We start from the raw sequence: 18,158 nt of genomic DNA on the forward strand, positions 1-18,158 counted from the left end.
GTTGTGACAAATGACGGTATTGATCTTTTTAGGCTTAACATCCAATTCAATACTATCACGATACTTCAGTGCCAATTCTTGATCAAAAACTGATTTGAATGAATAGAAAAGGTGGCACCATTTTCAGTCTCATGCTTCAGTACACTACTGCCCTTATTCTACTGAAGTACAATATGAAGCAGAACTGGCAGGTAAGAGAAATTCCCCACTGTCTTTTTCATGTAGAAGTTAACTGCTTTAATGAATGAATTAATCCGAAAGTATCTTAGTCTCCTTTCTGTATGAGAATCAACTGAGGGGGAAGGCAGGGTGCTCCGCTGTGTTAGTATTAACGTCACGACTCCAGCAGTGTAGAGCAGCCTCTCTGCGGGTAAAGACACTGTCTAACACACTGAGTGGGCACAGGGTTTTTTGAGGTGATCACAGAATTATTTTCTTTACCTCAGAGCCGGTCTCGTTTGTTATTGCTGGAGTTTGCTGCTCTGCTTCGCTAACGAAGAAGAAGAAGAAAGTTCACAGTAATGTTTGTCTTTATTTCGTCATTAGAGGAAGAACTCCATGGCAATGTCTGGTATCACTCCATTATTCACTCATTCACTACTCCATATGTAATAAACACTAAATAGTTCACTTAATAGTGAGCAGCAAATCAAGATTTCGGACACTTTTCTTCATCATTTTGTATCACCACCATCAGCTGTAGAGTTGTTTGCACATCTTTAAAATGTGGAGCATTGCATTGTGGGATTGTTAGCAGAAAGAAGTGTACATGACATGGACACCACTTTTTTCCATTCCATAGTGAAATATTTGAGGGCTGTATATAGTGGAGATATTTACACACTCAGCATTCAGACATTCAAATTAAATGGTGGAGGGTAAGTTTGGGCAATTAAATATGGAGTGATTTCAGACACAGCCCAAGATAACTCTAGCCTGTGTGCGCTGTAGACTGTCCTCATAGTTTAGTTCCACCTTTTTCGATCTGTCATAATCACCTGTTGGAATTTTCAGTAAAGGCGGCATCATATGATACAAAGGAGGCCAGCCTTTGGGTTAGATAGGCAGGAAAAACCATGAATGTATGTAAGACATTTTTACACAATGTCCACAGACAACACAAGTATCACTTAGCAAGTCCCTGTGATTTTGATCACTTTGACTAATCCTGCTTTGAAATTGTACCAGTCATCCATGTCCCTCGTTTCTTCATATTTTGTGTGAGGTTTTGTGGTTTGACTGGTTTACTGTGGCTTTGTCTTTTACCATTCCTCCGTTGCAATATTTGAAACTCATCCACTAACAAACAAAAAAAAAAGTGCTAAAAATGTCACTGTTTTATTAAACAATAGCAGGCTATGCTAATCTGGGTGAGAAAAAGTTTCGGGCCCCAAACCACATAGCTGTTTCAGACTGAAAAAACGTATGAAAAGCTGAGCATAGCAATACTTTAAAAATGGAATTTATGTTTCACTGCATGTACACAGCTTGGTTGAGGAGGAGAAGTCACGTTTTGTGGTCAGCTTGGTTATCCACTGCTGTGAGGCTGCTTTAAATGCACACTATGCAGGATTTTCCTAAAAAACAACATATAGATTCATACAAAAAGAATCCTTCTCAATCATCACTTATGACTCACCAGAAGTGTGTGGTGGTGTGTTTATCTACATAGATCCTGCTCTCTGCTTGTATTTTCTTATTATTTTGGTGTGTTTGGGACGTTTCTGGGTGTCACCCATTGGGCAGTGGGCGTGTAGCCGCCAGCCAATAACAGCACGCAGGATGTGTGGTCTGGACTGGTATCATAGCGACCAGGTTACATCGCCGTCTCCGTCTTCTCTCCTCTGCTCCGTTCTGCTCTCTGTCTGTGTGTCATGGATGTTTAAAGAGCAGCAGGTCTGTTTTATTACTCTGATTCAAGGCTTTGTTCTCACTAGTGCTGCTCCCTCCCTCTCTCGATTGCTCATTGGGCTGGAGAGGAGGGACCAACTTTGAATACACCAACCCACATATCCTGCTGCATAGTACACCTTTAGAAACACCTACAATCACAGTTTGACCAATGAAAACAAAGCCTAAATCCATCCTGTATTAGTAAAAAGAGCTTTAGCCTAATGTTAATTGTTGGAATGTATATCCTTAAGGGGTCAGTATAGGGCTGCAACTAATGAAGACTTGAATTATCCAATCATGTAGAAAATGGTGAAAAATGTCCACCACCACCAAGTTGCCAGTTAATTTTTTGGATGATCTACTAATCAGCTGATCATTTTCAGCATAGCTTGCCTGGTAACTAAAACACAAGCATAGGAGGAACCAATTTTTTGGGTATTAGGGTGAATTTAATAAGACAGTAACTTTGCAGTTGATGGTTCTCAGTGTAGTGTAGTGGGTGGATGTTTTCTGCCTCTGTGTCTGACACACAACACCTCACACCTCCGGGGTTCCTGTGGGCCGCCCGTGTAGAAGCTGGTAAAGAAAGGCTTCGGGATGGCTAGCTAACACGGGGAGCTAACAGATGACAGCCTGGTCGGGGATTTCCACAGTGTTACTTTACTGTTCAGTACTCATCCACCAGGCCCGCCTCAATGGCACTACACACGAGAGGTATACATATCATACACGCCGCGACTTGTTGCTCTGGAGATGCAGCACACATATCAAAGAGAAACAAAAGCACAGTTCAGTATGTAGAATATGTGTCAACTGTGACTGATTGATTATTGATTCAGTGTAAAAAATCTCTACTCTGTGAAGTCACACAGAGATTTACTGCACAGTACATTTTGAGGTATTTCTGTGTATTAGTGTGGACGTAGTTTAACTTTTTTCTGTTGGCTTTAATTTCAGCTCCTTACTTAAAAATAGAGCTGCAACAATAAGTTGATTAATCAATGACAGAAAATTAACTGGCAACAATTTTGATAATTCATTTTTTCGGTCATTATTCAAGCCTCTTAAATGTGAGAATTAGCTGGGTTTATGACTGTAGTTTGGACAAAACAAGCCAATGGAAGGCATCATCGTACTGTAGACTCTAAAGAATTGTACATTTTGAACATTTCACACATGAAAAAATTAATATTTCTAGTAAATAATTGACAGATTAGTTAATAATAACAATACATAAAAAATCACACTGAAATAAAATCTGAATATTCCTGCTTTGTCTTAGTCACTGTTGACATACAGTACATCATGTATTTCTATTGTCACATAAACTCCAGGCTACTGTAATTCCTGGGCACACACATCTATTTTATATTCTAACAATTATCTGACAGCAGAGAACTAAACATACAGCACGCTGTGTCAAAAAACGAATGATAGCAAGCTTTAAAATGTGCACTGCTGCTGTGGAAGATAACAAGGTAGGTGTAGATATAAGGTCAGCAAATGTTCAATTACAAATTCATTGAAAAGTTGCAATGATTCATAGCAAGTCAATCTGCTAACTTTTGACTTTTTTGATTTGATTTGAATTTTTTTGTACCAAACCTTTATATACCCAGGTGATTAGATTAAATAGGTAGGTAGATAGATAGGTGGGGAGGTAGGTATGTAGATAGATAGATAGGTAGGTAGATAGGTAGATAGGTAGGTAGGTAGGTATGTAGGTAGATAGATAGGTAGGTAGGTATATAGATTGATAGGTAGGTATATAGATAGATAGGTAGGTAGGTAGATAGATAGATAGATAGATAGATATGTTCTTCTATATGTTGTAGAGCTTTTGTCTCTCAAATGACTCTTTGTTATATCACAGTTTGAGCCGTTACAACCACTATAGGACAAAAGGTTGCGGCGAGCTGCACCATTCTGGCGGTTGGTACACTACCTATAACTTTACAAGGAGTCAGCGGGCCCCCCCCCAAAAAAATGTGGACTCTTGACAAACATTTTGAAGCACACGTGCCAGTAATCCACTGTCTTAGGAATGAACGGGGCGCCTTTCCAGTTTAATACCTCCTCCCTGCAGCGCTCGACCCTCACATCATTCCAGCTGCTGATAGTCTGGTCTGAAGGACTGAGGAGAGGGATTTGCGACTCTATCATGGACTGAGGTTTTTGCTAAAGCCCAGAGGTCAGACTTCAGATCAAAGGTTGCTCCATTAGTTACATAAGAGCTTTAAGGGCTAGGCCACTGACTCTCCAGTGTCCAGATTTTTTTTACCATGGCCGACTTCTATTTTAAATGTCAGAGTTCATTATCTTGGAAATAGCTTGACAAAGTCAAAGTCTTCTTTTAATAATGGGACAAATAGTGAAATAGCCTAGTCTAGACTTTAGCCCAGTCTTTTCATTACTAGATAGCATTTTCCTGGATAGCATTTCCCTGCTGAGCGCAGCAGAGGAATGCTTAGTGATACTCAGATATAGGTTGACAATAATCCTATAGCAATAAACTTCTACGACACTACCATGAAGGAGATAGCCGCCTCATTTGGCTCAGAGTGCTGAAGCCTCATTAAGCTTTGGATGAACTTGAATTCATTTGTAAAAGATGAGGGATTTTGTCACCCATTTCTAGGAATGGGGCGACTTCACAGCCAGTGTATGGAGAGGAGGAATGATTACAAAGACCAGTAAGTCTTAAAACATACTAAACATATGTGAGTATTGTAGTAGTCCTTCGGTTTTCCTCCCTAGAATACATCGTCACATGTCTAGTTTTGTTCCAGTAACAATCTAAAACCTAAAGATGTTGAATTTAACTTCAGGTTCTTAATACATTTATTTTTATATTCAATTTGTGATAAAATGAAGACGGGTAAAAGCAGCACATAGTCACATTAGAGAAGCTGGAACCAAATCCAATTTTTTTTCCTATGAAAAATGATGAATTGATAATAGTTGTTGATTCATTTTCTGATGATAAACTGACTAGTCATTGCAGCCCTGCATATAAACATGATCTTTAAAATGCGATCCTGATGTCACTTCTGTTAGGACAGTGTGTGTGTGTGTGTGTGCACGCATTTGCGTGTGTGTGTTTGCTGCAATATGCGCATTTGTCTCCTTTCCCCTTGAATCAGCTGGACAAGAGAACAGGAGGGAGGGAGAGAGAGAGAGCCAGGTGGTGTAACCCTGAACTTCCACAACAGCTGATCAGTCAGTTCAACCTCTTGCGCGTGTTCACTGTGAGGTAACAGCACGCACGGTGAATGAAAAAAAAAGAAGCCATCATCGCCATGGCAACAGGTAAATAAAAGGCAGAGCCTCCATTTTATTCCAGTGTACATAGAGATGTTAGTGCATCAGTATGTGTACGGTGCAGACTTGCTGTTCTTTCATGGATGATAAAGTAGAATCAGGCTATATTTTTATTATTTGACATATATTTGTTCAGCTTTAGTCTGATGAGGACAGATCACAGGAGGCAGCAGCTGAAGATGAAAAATCTAGTTAAAGAAGAGTTATAAATATATAGATCAAAGACACAGAGAGATGAGTGTAAGCTCTCAGTCCGATCCAGTAATCGTGTGTTGACTGATTTGCACTTGAAAAGGTGTGGAGATTAAAATACTGTAGATTTAAAATGTATTGCACATCTGTTTGTATGTTGGCTCAACAGCGTCCAGTGATCCTGCATACTCATAAATATTAACACATCATCTCCAGTATTATATGAATGATGCTCCATTAGTGTCATTGATCCTTTACGTCAAAGCTTAGTACTGATTTCCTTACATTTAAACTGAGATGACACATTATGTGCAATGAACTGCTCTGACGAGCTGATAGCTGTCTTGTATGAGCAAATGCTGTTCAAAGAAATGACTAACAAACTAATATCCAACCAGGATTTAGATTTAACAGTAAACTGTAGCCAATCAGTGTGCTTCTAGAGGCACTTGGATACGAATGAGCGGGGAAATGAAACAGCATCTGGCTCTGTAAGAGGGAGAAACTCAGGCTTTGTTGAAGCTTCACAGAGTCAGTTGCCATGGTAACTGAACCCAAGTTTAGGTTAGCTCTCTTTCTGGGACCACAAAACCCAGAGTTTCCCTCATCTCAGGGTTAACAGACTGTGTGTGTTTGTTTATCTGTGTGTGTGTGTGTGTGTGTGTGTGTGTGTGTGTGTGTGTGTGTGTGTGTGTGTGTGTGTGTGTGTGTGTGTGTGTGTAATGGAAAACAAGCGAGAAAAGGAGACAAATACTGGAAGAGGCTATGACTTTGACTCCACATCCCGTTCCCTCTCTCTCTCTCTCTCTCTCTGTCTCTCTGTCCCTCGCTCACACTTGCTGTTTGTTTAGGGAAGAGGTGCTCAGGTGAATCGTTACCACGGCAGCCAGCTCCCTGGTTGCCAGGCAGCACTTCCTGCTCCTCTCCAGAATGGGAGGGGCCAGGTATTTTAGGAAATGATGGTGTGAAGTGGAGGAGGAGGAGGCGGCACAGGGAGGGAGAGAGAGAGATTTATATTTTTTGATGCTTTGGCAACATTGTGAACTTGTTCCAGAGAAAAGCACAGAGACACATGACTCAAGTGTTGTTCTATTCTATTTTTTGATTATAGCATTTTTCTTTTTCTTTCGTGCTTTCTTTCTCTCTCTCTTGCATGTGTATGGATGTCATTAGGTTAACGAGAAGCTGGTCAGCAGGTTAGTCTGTGGCTGCTAGCTAGCTGTATAACTTAAGTACTGTCTGCATGCAGAGAGACACACACGCACACACATAGCGTTTCATCCCATTATCTGTGCCCTGACACTGTTACCACGGCACCCAGCTGGTTTGCTGTAGTGACACTGACTTCCTGTGACTTGTCTCAGGACTTAGCATAGTTGGAGAGGAGCCAAATACTGTAAAGGCAACATAAGTTCAGCTGGAGCAGAGCCAGTAAAATAGATGCTCCTGTGGGATGCAGGCTAGTTCTAGTTATAAATGTGTAGAATTAGCTTGATAAGTATACAGTGTGCATTTGCATTTACAGTTCTAGGCTAACCCTAACCCTTCACAACCAACCGCACTGTCCTGCAGTGTATTTTTATTGAACTAAATGCACCTGCAGTCTGTTTAAACTGGATGATACTGTTACTGTTAACATACATCAATCAATCAAACTTTATTAATATAGCAGTTTTCATACAGGTTCATGCAGTTCACAGTGCTTCACAGCTGATTGACAAGCTGATAGAAATGTAAAAAAGATTCAGGATTTATAATAAAAATGTAAAATAAAATAAATAAGAGAAAATAAGTGATAAAAATGTAAAATAAACCTTTTTTTAGGATTTATAATAAAAATATAAAATAAAAATGATATAAAATGATAATAAAAATGTTAAAAAAAAGATTTAGGATTTATAATAAAAACATAAAATAAGAAATAAAGTAAAATAAGAGAAAATTAAAAAATAAGGAAAAAAGTTTTTCAAAAGTAAAATGAAAACAGCTGCCTACTTAAAAAAAACATGCAGTGAGAGCTGCAAGAGTCAATCAAAACAGTAAAATTGTAAATTAAATTTGTTTTTTGTTTGTTAGTTTTTTTAAATAATTAGATCCTGTTGATTTTTGTAATGTTTGTTAGTTTGAGTTCAGAATGTTCACAGGAAGTGTCTGACCAGGAAGCGTGAGGAGGTCATTGTATCACAGTATGCAGTAATTATAGGATTTATTACAGGCTGTTGTATTGGACTGTAGACCAGTTTACTATGCAAAGAAACCACAGACCAGTTTACTGTACTTGCAACCAGTTCAGCATACAAGTTAACCAGTTACCTGTAAACGTGGTGCTAAACACATTCCTTTAAATCACATTACAACTAAGTAGCCTGAGCCTCATCTCTGACATACAAACACACAAACACACACACACACACACACACACACACACACACACGTCCGCACACCCAACAGTCCTCTGAGATTCACTCCAGACAATTATTCAGGATGTCGGACTGTGCGTGTGTGACGTTTCTCTGCGCATCCTGTTCCTCTCTTCTTCCTCTCTCATACACACACACACACACACACACACACACACACACACACATACATACAGTAGACTGTGTCAAGATAAGACCATAAGGTGGCGCCAGAGGATCAGGGAGCTGCAGAAAGAGCAGCTTGTTTCCTTCATGTGATGTAATTCCTGTATGTTTGTACAGGATACAACACAGGGAGGGATCACTCAGAAATGAAGACAAGCTTATAAGTTACAGTTATAATGTCTAAGTTATCAAACAAATCCAGCTCATTTATTTAATAAAATGTTACAAAAACTAACAAAACATTAGATACAATCACATCAGACTCAAATATACACACAGTACATGTTACAGTGACACAAGAGACAGACTACAAGGTAATTAAACACATTAAGAATGATTAGAATATAACAAATATACATATACAGGAAAATGAGGTTAAATTGCCAGATAATTGTAGTGGAGATTATTGCAATTATTAAACAAATAGCTACAGTTGAATTTATGAGACAGAGAAAATTGTCTGAATTAGCAATTAGTGATATAACATTACACTTTAGCAGCTGTAGCAATTACACAATAGAGATACAGCCTTGAGAAAGTAGGTATGTGTAATAGAATAAATGTTAAGCAGGGGGAGTAAATGATCAATTAGTATGGATGAGCAACCTTTACTTTTAAGCCTTTGTCGACTCCACAGGAAGTTGTGGGATTCGTAACGTGAACACACAGCAGTACCGCCGTCAGCTTTACAAACCTCGTCCTAATATTTCCATGTGGGATTGAAATTGACACGAAAAATCATTAAAAATTACCTTTTCAAACAATGGCACAAGCAGCTTCTCATTTCTAGCCCACCACTGTTGATTCGACAGATGTTCTAGATGTTTTATCAACTGTAGCATGTTAAGTAATTAAGCTAACGTTAACTCCACGTGAGTCCTTCAATAATAGGTTCTAGCTGACTTGTTTCGAATCAAGAACCCTGTTAAAAGATCTTAAATATGCACTTGGCGGTTGATGGATGACTTATCCTGATACTACATGTCTCAGTTCAAATAGTCAGCATCCTCACCAACTGATGATCCATGTAGAAGACACAGAAATAAAGAAACAGATAGTTGTTGTATTGCAGTGCAGTTAGTGTCAGAAGTGCTACAACAGAGACGGTTCTCTGGATGACAACTGTCCTAACGTGCCTGGTAAACTAAAAGCTAGCTCAGATAATGAGTTTGGCTGGTGTCGCAGGAGTGCAAATGTCCCCAAATCCAATAAAGAGAAGGACAGAGCTGCTCTATAACATTATCCTCAGCTCCACCAGGAGCAGCTGTCATGAGCGGGACTTTTTAAAAACACCACTTGTAATTTCACAAAGAATTCAATGCTCCGTGGCCTTGGAAGCAACACTGAATTATATCACTTCTATAGGCTGAAAGCTAGTTGGCATTATGATCTCATTGTTACTGTCAGTACATTTTTATAAAGGCTTTATAGTGTATATAAGATCAAGCAGCTAGGAGCTCTGTGGGTAAATTACATCTCAATTTTCTTTCTTTTTCTTTACAGAAAAGCTAACATTGAATAGACAGTGTGATTCATCTGCCTGCCTGTCTATCATCTGTCCACCAACACATGGCTGACTCTGAGGACCCACTTTAACACTAACGCACACACACCCACATAAAGAAGGAAGGCTTGGAGAGGGACGTCCAGGTTCAACCTTCATGAATTCATCACACAGCTCAGGTAAGTCTTTATGAATCTCAGCTACTGCGGTTAATAGTGTAACTAATAAGACAGTGTGAAAAAGGCTGCATTAGTAACCCCAGGGGCCTCTGGGCACTGAAGCTCATGTCCCCCAAACAACTGATTGGATAGCACTGCTGTCAGGTGGAACCCTTGTAACTCCTTACTAGGTTTCCGACAGTGATCAAGAGAATGGGCCAAGCCTTGTGTTGTATTCCTGTGGAGCCTGAATATCATTCAGGGGCCCTTTTCTGCTCAGGGGGCCTCTGGGCACTTCAGTAATTTCTTGTATGGTAGATCTGGCCATGAGTGTGAGACTGGTTGGCTGGTGTTTACAATAGTAGTGGTAGTAGTAGCTAAGATGTCAGACACCAGCTTGTGATTGTACGTTGCTACTATTTTTCCATGAGTTAAATCCGTATGAGCAATGCAAGCTTAAGCCTGTTTTTTTCTCTTTTTCTCGGGGTTACATTACTGTGTTGTGTGGTTTATTGCTGCACTTGTCAGCTCAGTCGATTTATAAAGGAAACCTTATTGAGCCAGAAGCTCAGTTTACTGAGCGGGAGGTTAGCAGTGTGAGGAGGACTGAAGTATTTGAAGCTGTCTAGCAGCACTTTCCAGCTTGATGCATGGTCAATAACAGAATCAATCATATCATTAGATTATATGTTGCTACTTTCTGCTGCCTTTAAGTGACAAGCAGTCACTTACTGCTGTAGCAACAAAACAGCATCATGTGAAGAGCGCTGAATCCTGTTATGTATATATTGTAAATGTAATGTACTGTTAATGTACTGTATATTCTTTCTCTTATGCACTTCATTAGAAACACCTGTGCAATCTAATCCAATCCAACAGCTCTGCCATGAATTCTATGTTTATGAAGCTTGTACATGTTGAGTTTTTGTTCACATCATTTGAAAGTTAATAACTCAACTTAATGTTTATTACTGAGGTTGTAGTGACGGTGTTGGTGGTGTATTGGAGTGTTATTAAGAAAACCTGCATCTAATGCAATCCAATACAACAACAGTGCATAATATAAAAAGTGTTCCTAATATTATGTCACCCTAATGTATGTAAATGGCCTGGATAAAATATTAGGAACACTTCTCTGATGTCGTATTGGATTGCATTAGATAGTGCAGGTTTTCCTAATAAAGTGCTTGATGAGTGTTTATGTGGAAAATGATACACAACATAAACATTCATTTATTAATTTTGCTTTGCAATGATTGGTAGAAAGTGAGTGCCACTGTTAACAAATGTTTATGTAAATTTCACTTATGGCGTATACGTCCTTTACTCTGCTGGTCCATTCTTCTGTGGAAGGTGCATCCTCGCAAACTCAGTCATTTGCTTTTAGTGTTTATTTGTATTGCTTTGAGCTGTAGTTTAGATTTCAGCATTTATAATCATTGTTTTGCGTAACCGCGGATATGTGTAGTTTTGCACAAATGGAATTTTTGCTTCTATAAAGTGTGATTGAGGTATCGTTTGCATAAACTAGTGTATTTGCCACACCACTTTATAGAGCAAATACAATTAAACATACTTAATAGTAACATTTTGGATGCAGCATTTTTTATTTAATTCGTTTAATTTAATTTTTATTTATTGTGTTATCATTTAGCTTTAGCCTCGTTTTAAGGAGCTAAATGGGATTTAAAAACTAATGCATATGCTTGTGGTTTTGATCACTTTTATTACTATTTCTTTTACTTGCGGTTATCTGTGCATGCCTAGTTAAACGTGCTGAATAATATGCGGTCAAACAAGGTTGTATATTTGGCGCTGTTCCATAAGCTAGTAGGTGAGCCCGCAGATTTGTTGTTGTTAAAGACAACTCCCTTTTACAAAGTCATCTCCACGCACTATTGTCCTCCATTTGAACAAATTAGCACATTAAACTTAATTTACTGATAGCTCATTAGGGTATGCAACAGGTCAAGCTAGTGACGTGTTAGAGCGCCCTCTGCTGGATCACGAGCAAAACTACTACTGCAGCCTACATTTCTGACAGCTCATTACAGCTCCAATATGAACTTTTCAACCCATGTTCGGACAAATGCTCAAATTTCAAATAAAAAGCGCCAACTCATGGAAAAATCATCAGATTATTTAAGAGGGTTCCATTGAGCTGCCAAGGTTTGAGACCTGCAGTGTGTGAGTGTTGCAGGATACATTTAAAATGGATAAACTCTATATAAAATGCATTGTACTATATTCTTATGTGTGTTGACAGTCAATGCACGGCCAAGATGAGTTCATTCACCAAGACGCCTGTAAAAGGTCTACTCAGGTATTTTTGAACAGTTTCTGTCTCGGACCGAGCAATTGGTTGACTGACTGACTTGACTGTAATTTGGTTGTCATGGATACAGATATAGTACATAATGCGCGCACACACATACACACACACACACACACACACACACACACACACACACACACACACACACAGACAGCAATGTGACTCCAGGGGTTGATGCGCCTCAAATAGAAACGCAGAGATGAGTCATCCACTGAGCTACTGCAGTACACACACACACACGCGCACACACACACACACACACACACACACAAACCTTCAGCAGATGTGTTCAGTATGTGAGACCATTGAGATGTCAGACATGTTGCCTGGTCAGTCGCATCTCTCTCCTCATCTCTCCTGCTGCCAAAGTGATTTGAAAGCACAATGAGAGATAACGGAACACGTCTTTAATAAATGATCGTAATGCTGGATAACAGAAAAAAAGCAAAGCAGCAGCTCAACTCAATGTGAGGAGACACAGGACTATTAGAAAAATGTGTGTTTTTTCTGCATTTTCTCTCCTTTCTTTGTATTTAGTCTCTCTGCCTATGAGTCATACTGAGGCATACCTAAATCTGCTGGAGGACACAGAGCTGTTTACACAGGAGGTGACGATGATGAGGGTGATGAAGGTGACGAAAGAGGAGGTGGGATGAAGGTGATGATGAAATGAAATATTATCAGTCCTGTAAAGAAAGGAGAGAGGAAACTGTCAAATACAGAAGAGTCACAACTCTGGAGTGTTTTGTAATGTATCAGCAGCCACCATATAAAGTCTGATCCTTAGTGTGTGTATGTGTGTGTGTGTGTGTGTGTGTGTTTAAATATTCCATGCACTCCGGGTTTGCCAGCAGACAGAGACATCCCATTACACCCTGTTAAAACACTGGAAGCTTCTCCTCGGAGCACAGCTTCACTTAGGACCGAACTGCTGAATGGAACAAACAAAAATACTATAAATAGAAGCCCGGCAGTTTCAATTAATAATATCCACACTGACAGCAAAGTGAGCAGAGCAGCTTATGGTTATAAAGCGTTCCTTTTCCCTGATTCTCCGCCACATTTCACATGTGTAAAAACAAACATAAGGGTGGAACTGAAGGATTCAGAAGTGTACAAATGACACAATCGACTACTAATTGGCAAATAAAATCTAAAAAAGCAATATATGAAGTTAATTAGTGAGTTTAAGATGTGCTGGAGGGTAGATTATGTTGCCTTTGGACACAACCAGACTAGATGTTGCTGTATCTAAGTGTCTGTATCTCTGCTTGTTTTGCACCATAGCAGGCAAGTGTTGCTAATTAGTGAGTAGTAACTGCTTAATGGCAATATTGGATTCACAGGATTTTGGTTATTTTATCTATAAATGTGCTATATTATAATATATAGAGCCAGGTACTGAACTTAAGCACCTGCTATGTATGTGGATGCTTGTGTTAGTACTCATCTTTAATATTCTTTGATACTCTTCCATTTAAGTCATTATTTATATATGTCTGCAAAAAAAAAGAAAAAGAAAGGGGGGGGGTGGGTATTTCTGGAAAAAAAAAAGGAAAAAAAAACACTGCTGATCAAGTGCAAAGAGCTATTACAGTGGCTACATGCAGCCGTACTGCATCCACACCAAATCAGAGTAGCAAGGAGTCACAGTCCCGCCCCCGCGCCCCGCTTGATTGACAGGTGATCTCTGGGAAGTGCGGTGCAGAAACATGACAGCGCTGTGCGTCTCACTCCCCCCCCACCCCTCCACCACCCAACACCAACACCACCCCACCCCTCCTCCACCTCCTCCACCCCCACCCTAGAGCTGTAGGCTTACTGCTCTCTCTCTCTCTTTCTCTCTCTCCCCATCTATTTTTATCCCCGGCTCCTCCTCCTCCCTGGCAGGCTATTTTCAGCTATAGTCCCTCCATCAACCCCCCATCTCCTGTGTTAGTAAATGCTTCTCTCTTCTCTTTCTCTTCTCCTTATTTCTCTCTCTCTCTCCTCTTTTTCTTCCCTTTAAAAAAAGAAAAATCACTTAAACAGCAGAAGCACAGAGTGAAAGAGAGGAATGAATGGAGGTGAGACACGCTAAATTGAAACGGTTGACTTTTCTGTTCATCCGTCTAACTTCCTTTCCACCCAGTGATCTACTTTCTCCCTCCCTCCTCTCTCCCTCTCTCTCTCTTTCTCTCTCTCCCGATTCATTCAGCAGCTCAAAGAGCGTTACACACACATATACACACACACGCCTATGACTGTCAGACAGTGAATATTAGCCGTCTGACCAGCAGCTGGTTCTGGTCGCTGCACAGAGCTCCACTCCGCCGCAGCCTGTCGTTTCCCTTGCGTTCTCTTTTTTTTTTTTTTTTTTTTTTCTTTTTAAAGAGCGAGGGATAAGAGGACAACGTGTGATCCCCTGGCTGTTCTTTTTTTTTTCTCTGGGAGGATTCTAACTTGTCTTCTCCAGCCTTCCTCTCCTCACATTTCCTCTTTTTTTAATTTTTTTTTTATTATCATACTGCTCTCTCTCTCACTCCCTCCCTCCCTCCCTCCCTCCCTCCCTCCTTCCTTCCATTTCCCTCTCTCTGTCATTCTCTCAGCGCTTCGTTCTAATTTTGGAAGCATGGAACCTCGGGGAGCGCTCTCCCAAAGCTATTTACGTCCTCGCCTCTCCTCGTCTTCCTCCTCCTCCTCCTCCTCCTCCTCCTCCTCCTCCTCCTCCTCCTCTCCCTCTCGTCGGCCAGGAGGAGAACAGCATGAGGATCCTTTGATGCACCGAGCAGGGGGAATTCTGCTTCTCCTCGTCTCCGTGTTTGTGTTGTGTTGTTAAGCAGCGAAGAGTCGGCAGCAGAGAGGGAACCGATCCCTTTCCATCACTTCTCAGGCTTATGGAGACGCACAGTTTTCCCGTCCGTGCAAAGCGACGGGATTAAATTCAGCCCCCCTTGCTTTTCAGTCTCGTTCGATCCGGTTGGTAAAGACTCACAGAGAGGGGTTCGGCGCACCAGAGGAAACAAACTTTTTTTTTTTCTCCCCTTCGTTCTTCCATCTGCGAGCAGCGACATCCCAAAAACAGACCAGCCGCTGTCACTATTTTCAGCAAGGGTCCTCTGAACGGATCGGGACTCCAGGTGATGAAGACAGACAGCGTTTCCTAAATCTGACTCCTGAAATCGTCCTCTGGCACAGGCACAGGCAGAGGGTGTGGAGGGAGGAACGGGGGGTTTCTGGAACCTGCAGGTGAGAAACAGAATCAGAAGAAAAATAAAGGAGGATTTTGTTCAAAGTGTCAGTGACTGGTCATCACACCGCAGCGGAAGCCACCTGCAAGCCAGACTATCTTTGCTGGATTACACTCATAAAGCACAGTGGGATTTTTTTAATATATGGAGCTCATTTTTCAGTCACTTTAAAGCTCGCACAGAAGTTTGGAAGTTTTCAATTTCATTCATTTCACCTCTGAATGAGTAAACCAGCGATTCCATCTTTTTCTTGAATCCAATCAAAAAAGAGCCATGCCGGCGTTCTCCAAGAGGAACTGACCGACCAGTGTTTTTTTCGTGACAGAACCGAGCGCTGCCTCTCGTCTTGGCATGCTGTTGCATCCCACCGTGTCAGGATTGTGCGCCATGTTGCAGACCATCTATGAGACTGAGTCCTGTTTTTCTTCCGCCAGCACAGACAGCCACCAGCCTCTGGAGCTCCTGAGCAGCGGCAACAGGAGCTCCGGCAGCGCCATGCCCACCGCCGGTGAGTCATCTCTGGGAACAAGGAGAGGTAGGGAGGGGAGGGGGACGGGGAAGGGAGCACGCTAAAAGGTTTGGATCAAAATATAACACATTTAAGTGTTATTTATCTCCTGTTAAGAACTTTTTTTTTTTTTTTTTTTGTAATTAGGGGTTTTCGAAGCTTTTTAAATGATGTCATCATGTGTTAGTGGATCATGCTAAGTGCAGGTGAATGGGTTGTTTTGCAGCACTTTGCAGCACACACATCACACTACACATTCACTAAACATGCAACTGAACATTTTCATTATCAATGGATCTGTCAAGTATTTTTTCAAAATAAAGCAAACTCTTTAACCTATTATTGTGCTCAATACGTTTTTATTAGTACATGTTCATACTATATTTACCTATTATTGTCATTCTACTTCCCCACATTATAATTTGACTTATTCTACTTCTGTCTACTGTATCTGTCTCAAGTGTCTCCTTTGTTACCTCTTAGTTCTTTTTTTGTGTGTATGTAGAATTTTTACTTATTCAAGTTAGTTTATCTAGTTTATTTAAAGGATAGAGAATGTTGGAACTGTTGTTTAGATTGCGATTCCTCCTAATGTGAAATTGGGCTCCATAAATAAAATAGTTCCGACTTGAATTGGTTAATTGGTTAATTGTTAAGATTATAAATAATAGATAATAATAAATCATAATATCCCATGCTGTAACACGCTGTTCTCAAATCAATATTCTAAAAAAATTCAATTTACCATTATATATGAAAAGAAACAGATGAAGAAGCTGCAATAATTTGACATTGTTCATTCATAAATGATGAAGCAGTGATCATAGTTGTTGATTGTTTTTCAGTTGGCTCATTAATTGGTTAAGACTAAATATTTCAGCACTACTGCGGAACACAAAGGAATATTAAAGGAATTCCTCAAAGTGGATCTATGAAGTATAGTGTCTGGAAAAGACAAGGCACTCCTCGTCACTTTTTCAAGAGAAACACTGTTTTTACAAATTCAAATGTCTTGTGATTTTCAGCAAAGTTCAGAATAAATGCAGTAGACTGCTTATTAATCATTTTAGGAGCTACTGCTAACCTTTGAGAATGTTTCAGGGTTTGGAAGAACTTTTATTTTGATTTGTTTTGCCTTTTTATGGTATTGACACTGGTGATGCTGACAGGAAACATGAGGAGAGACGAGAGGATGACCTGAAGCAAAGGTGGCAGTCAGGAGAGCTGGCTTTGAGTGTGGATTAATGCCACTTGTTGATGCCAACAGGTTGTTAGTTGGTACAAGAAAGACGTCCAATCACTCTAATCTTATGTTTGGCTGCAATTACAGTATTGGCTCACTGGCAAAGCCAGGTCTCTCTGTGTGTGTGTGTGTGTGTGTGTGTGTGTGTGTGTGTGTGTGTGTTCAGACTTAACAGGCCCACAGAGACTTACAGTCATGAGGGAAAGGGATAGTTTTTGAGTAATAAGGCATTTAGAGAGAACCAGGCTTATTTTTCCACTTGTGTGACCATTGACCTGGTTTCTACCGTTTGCTGAATAGACTAGAAATGAAAGAATTTAGAATGTGTAAGATCCAGCATAAAATGAACCTACTACTCAACTTGAAAACAAGCAGTGCTGCAATGTCACAGCGTTTAGTATTTTATGTGAGGCTGATGCGTGTTTGCATATTAATGCAACCACTCGGCGTAAAATAAGCTGAATTAAGCACATTGCCGGACTACAAATCTTTCAAATGCGCTGAATGAAACAGTTCAAGTGAGTGATTTGTAATTCCCACATCTATATGGAGGACACCTCATCACCCAATGTAAAGAAAAATGATGCTATTTCTATTCTTTAAAGTAGTAATGATTAATTGAATTGCTGCAACAAGCTTTTGACCTGATAAATGAGTTTTTAGTGTCTGGCCTCCTGCCTAATGGAAGTCAGGCAGCTCATACAGTGTTTTGCTGCTGTACATAAGGCTGATGAGAGCCAAGAGAAACAACTGTAAAACTACAGGCAGTAAAACCCAAAACAAAACAATGAGCTAAAAGATGCCAAAACACTCTACAGCACAGGAAAACTACACATGTTTTCATAATGTTTGGTTGGTGTGTCACTATGAGCAACTTCTTTCATACCACACAAAGCGACTAGACCCATTGTTTATATAAAAATATAGATTCATGTAGCTTTAAACATATGAATACTTACTGTGTAATTGATTCAACCAGATGTTTTCAAAGGCTTTAAGCCTGGTGCAACACAACAGACAGCATCCGCTGTGGATGACCTACAGTCTGCCAGCCCATAATACTTCTGACCCACCCATCAGTCTCTATGGCAACACTACACATGTGACTTCTCTCTCTCTCTCTCTCTCTCTCTCTCTCTCTCTCTCTCTCTCTCTCTCTCTCTCTCCCCCTAAGCTTCTAATTTGTCTA

At 40.3% G+C, this 18,158-nt stretch overlaps 1 protein-coding gene across 4 annotated transcripts in view; it reads left to right on the forward strand.

Annotated features, from left to right (window-relative positions):
- Positions 1-18,158, forward strand: part of hdac5 (histone deacetylase 5) — a 45,298-nt gene that overhangs the window by 1,655 nt on the left and 25,485 nt on the right. For 3 of the 4 annotated variants that reach the window (XM_053339059.1, XM_053339061.1, XM_053339060.1), the window contains exons 2-3: positions 9,495-9,674; positions 15,544-15,726. In XM_053339059.1, the coding sequence (XP_053195034.1) occupies positions 9,653-9,674; positions 15,544-15,726 (205 nt within the window). In that variant the 5' untranslated portion in view covers positions 9,495-9,652. The remainder of the gene's footprint in view (positions 1-9,494; positions 9,675-15,543; positions 15,727-18,158) is intronic. The other variant, XM_053339062.1, reaches the window with a different exon arrangement.

This window comes from Scomber japonicus, chromosome 18 (assembly GCF_027409825.1).
Source record: "Scomber japonicus isolate fScoJap1 chromosome 18, fScoJap1.pri, whole genome shotgun sequence".
NCBI lineage: Eukaryota > Metazoa > Chordata > Actinopteri > Scombriformes > Scombridae > Scomber > Scomber japonicus.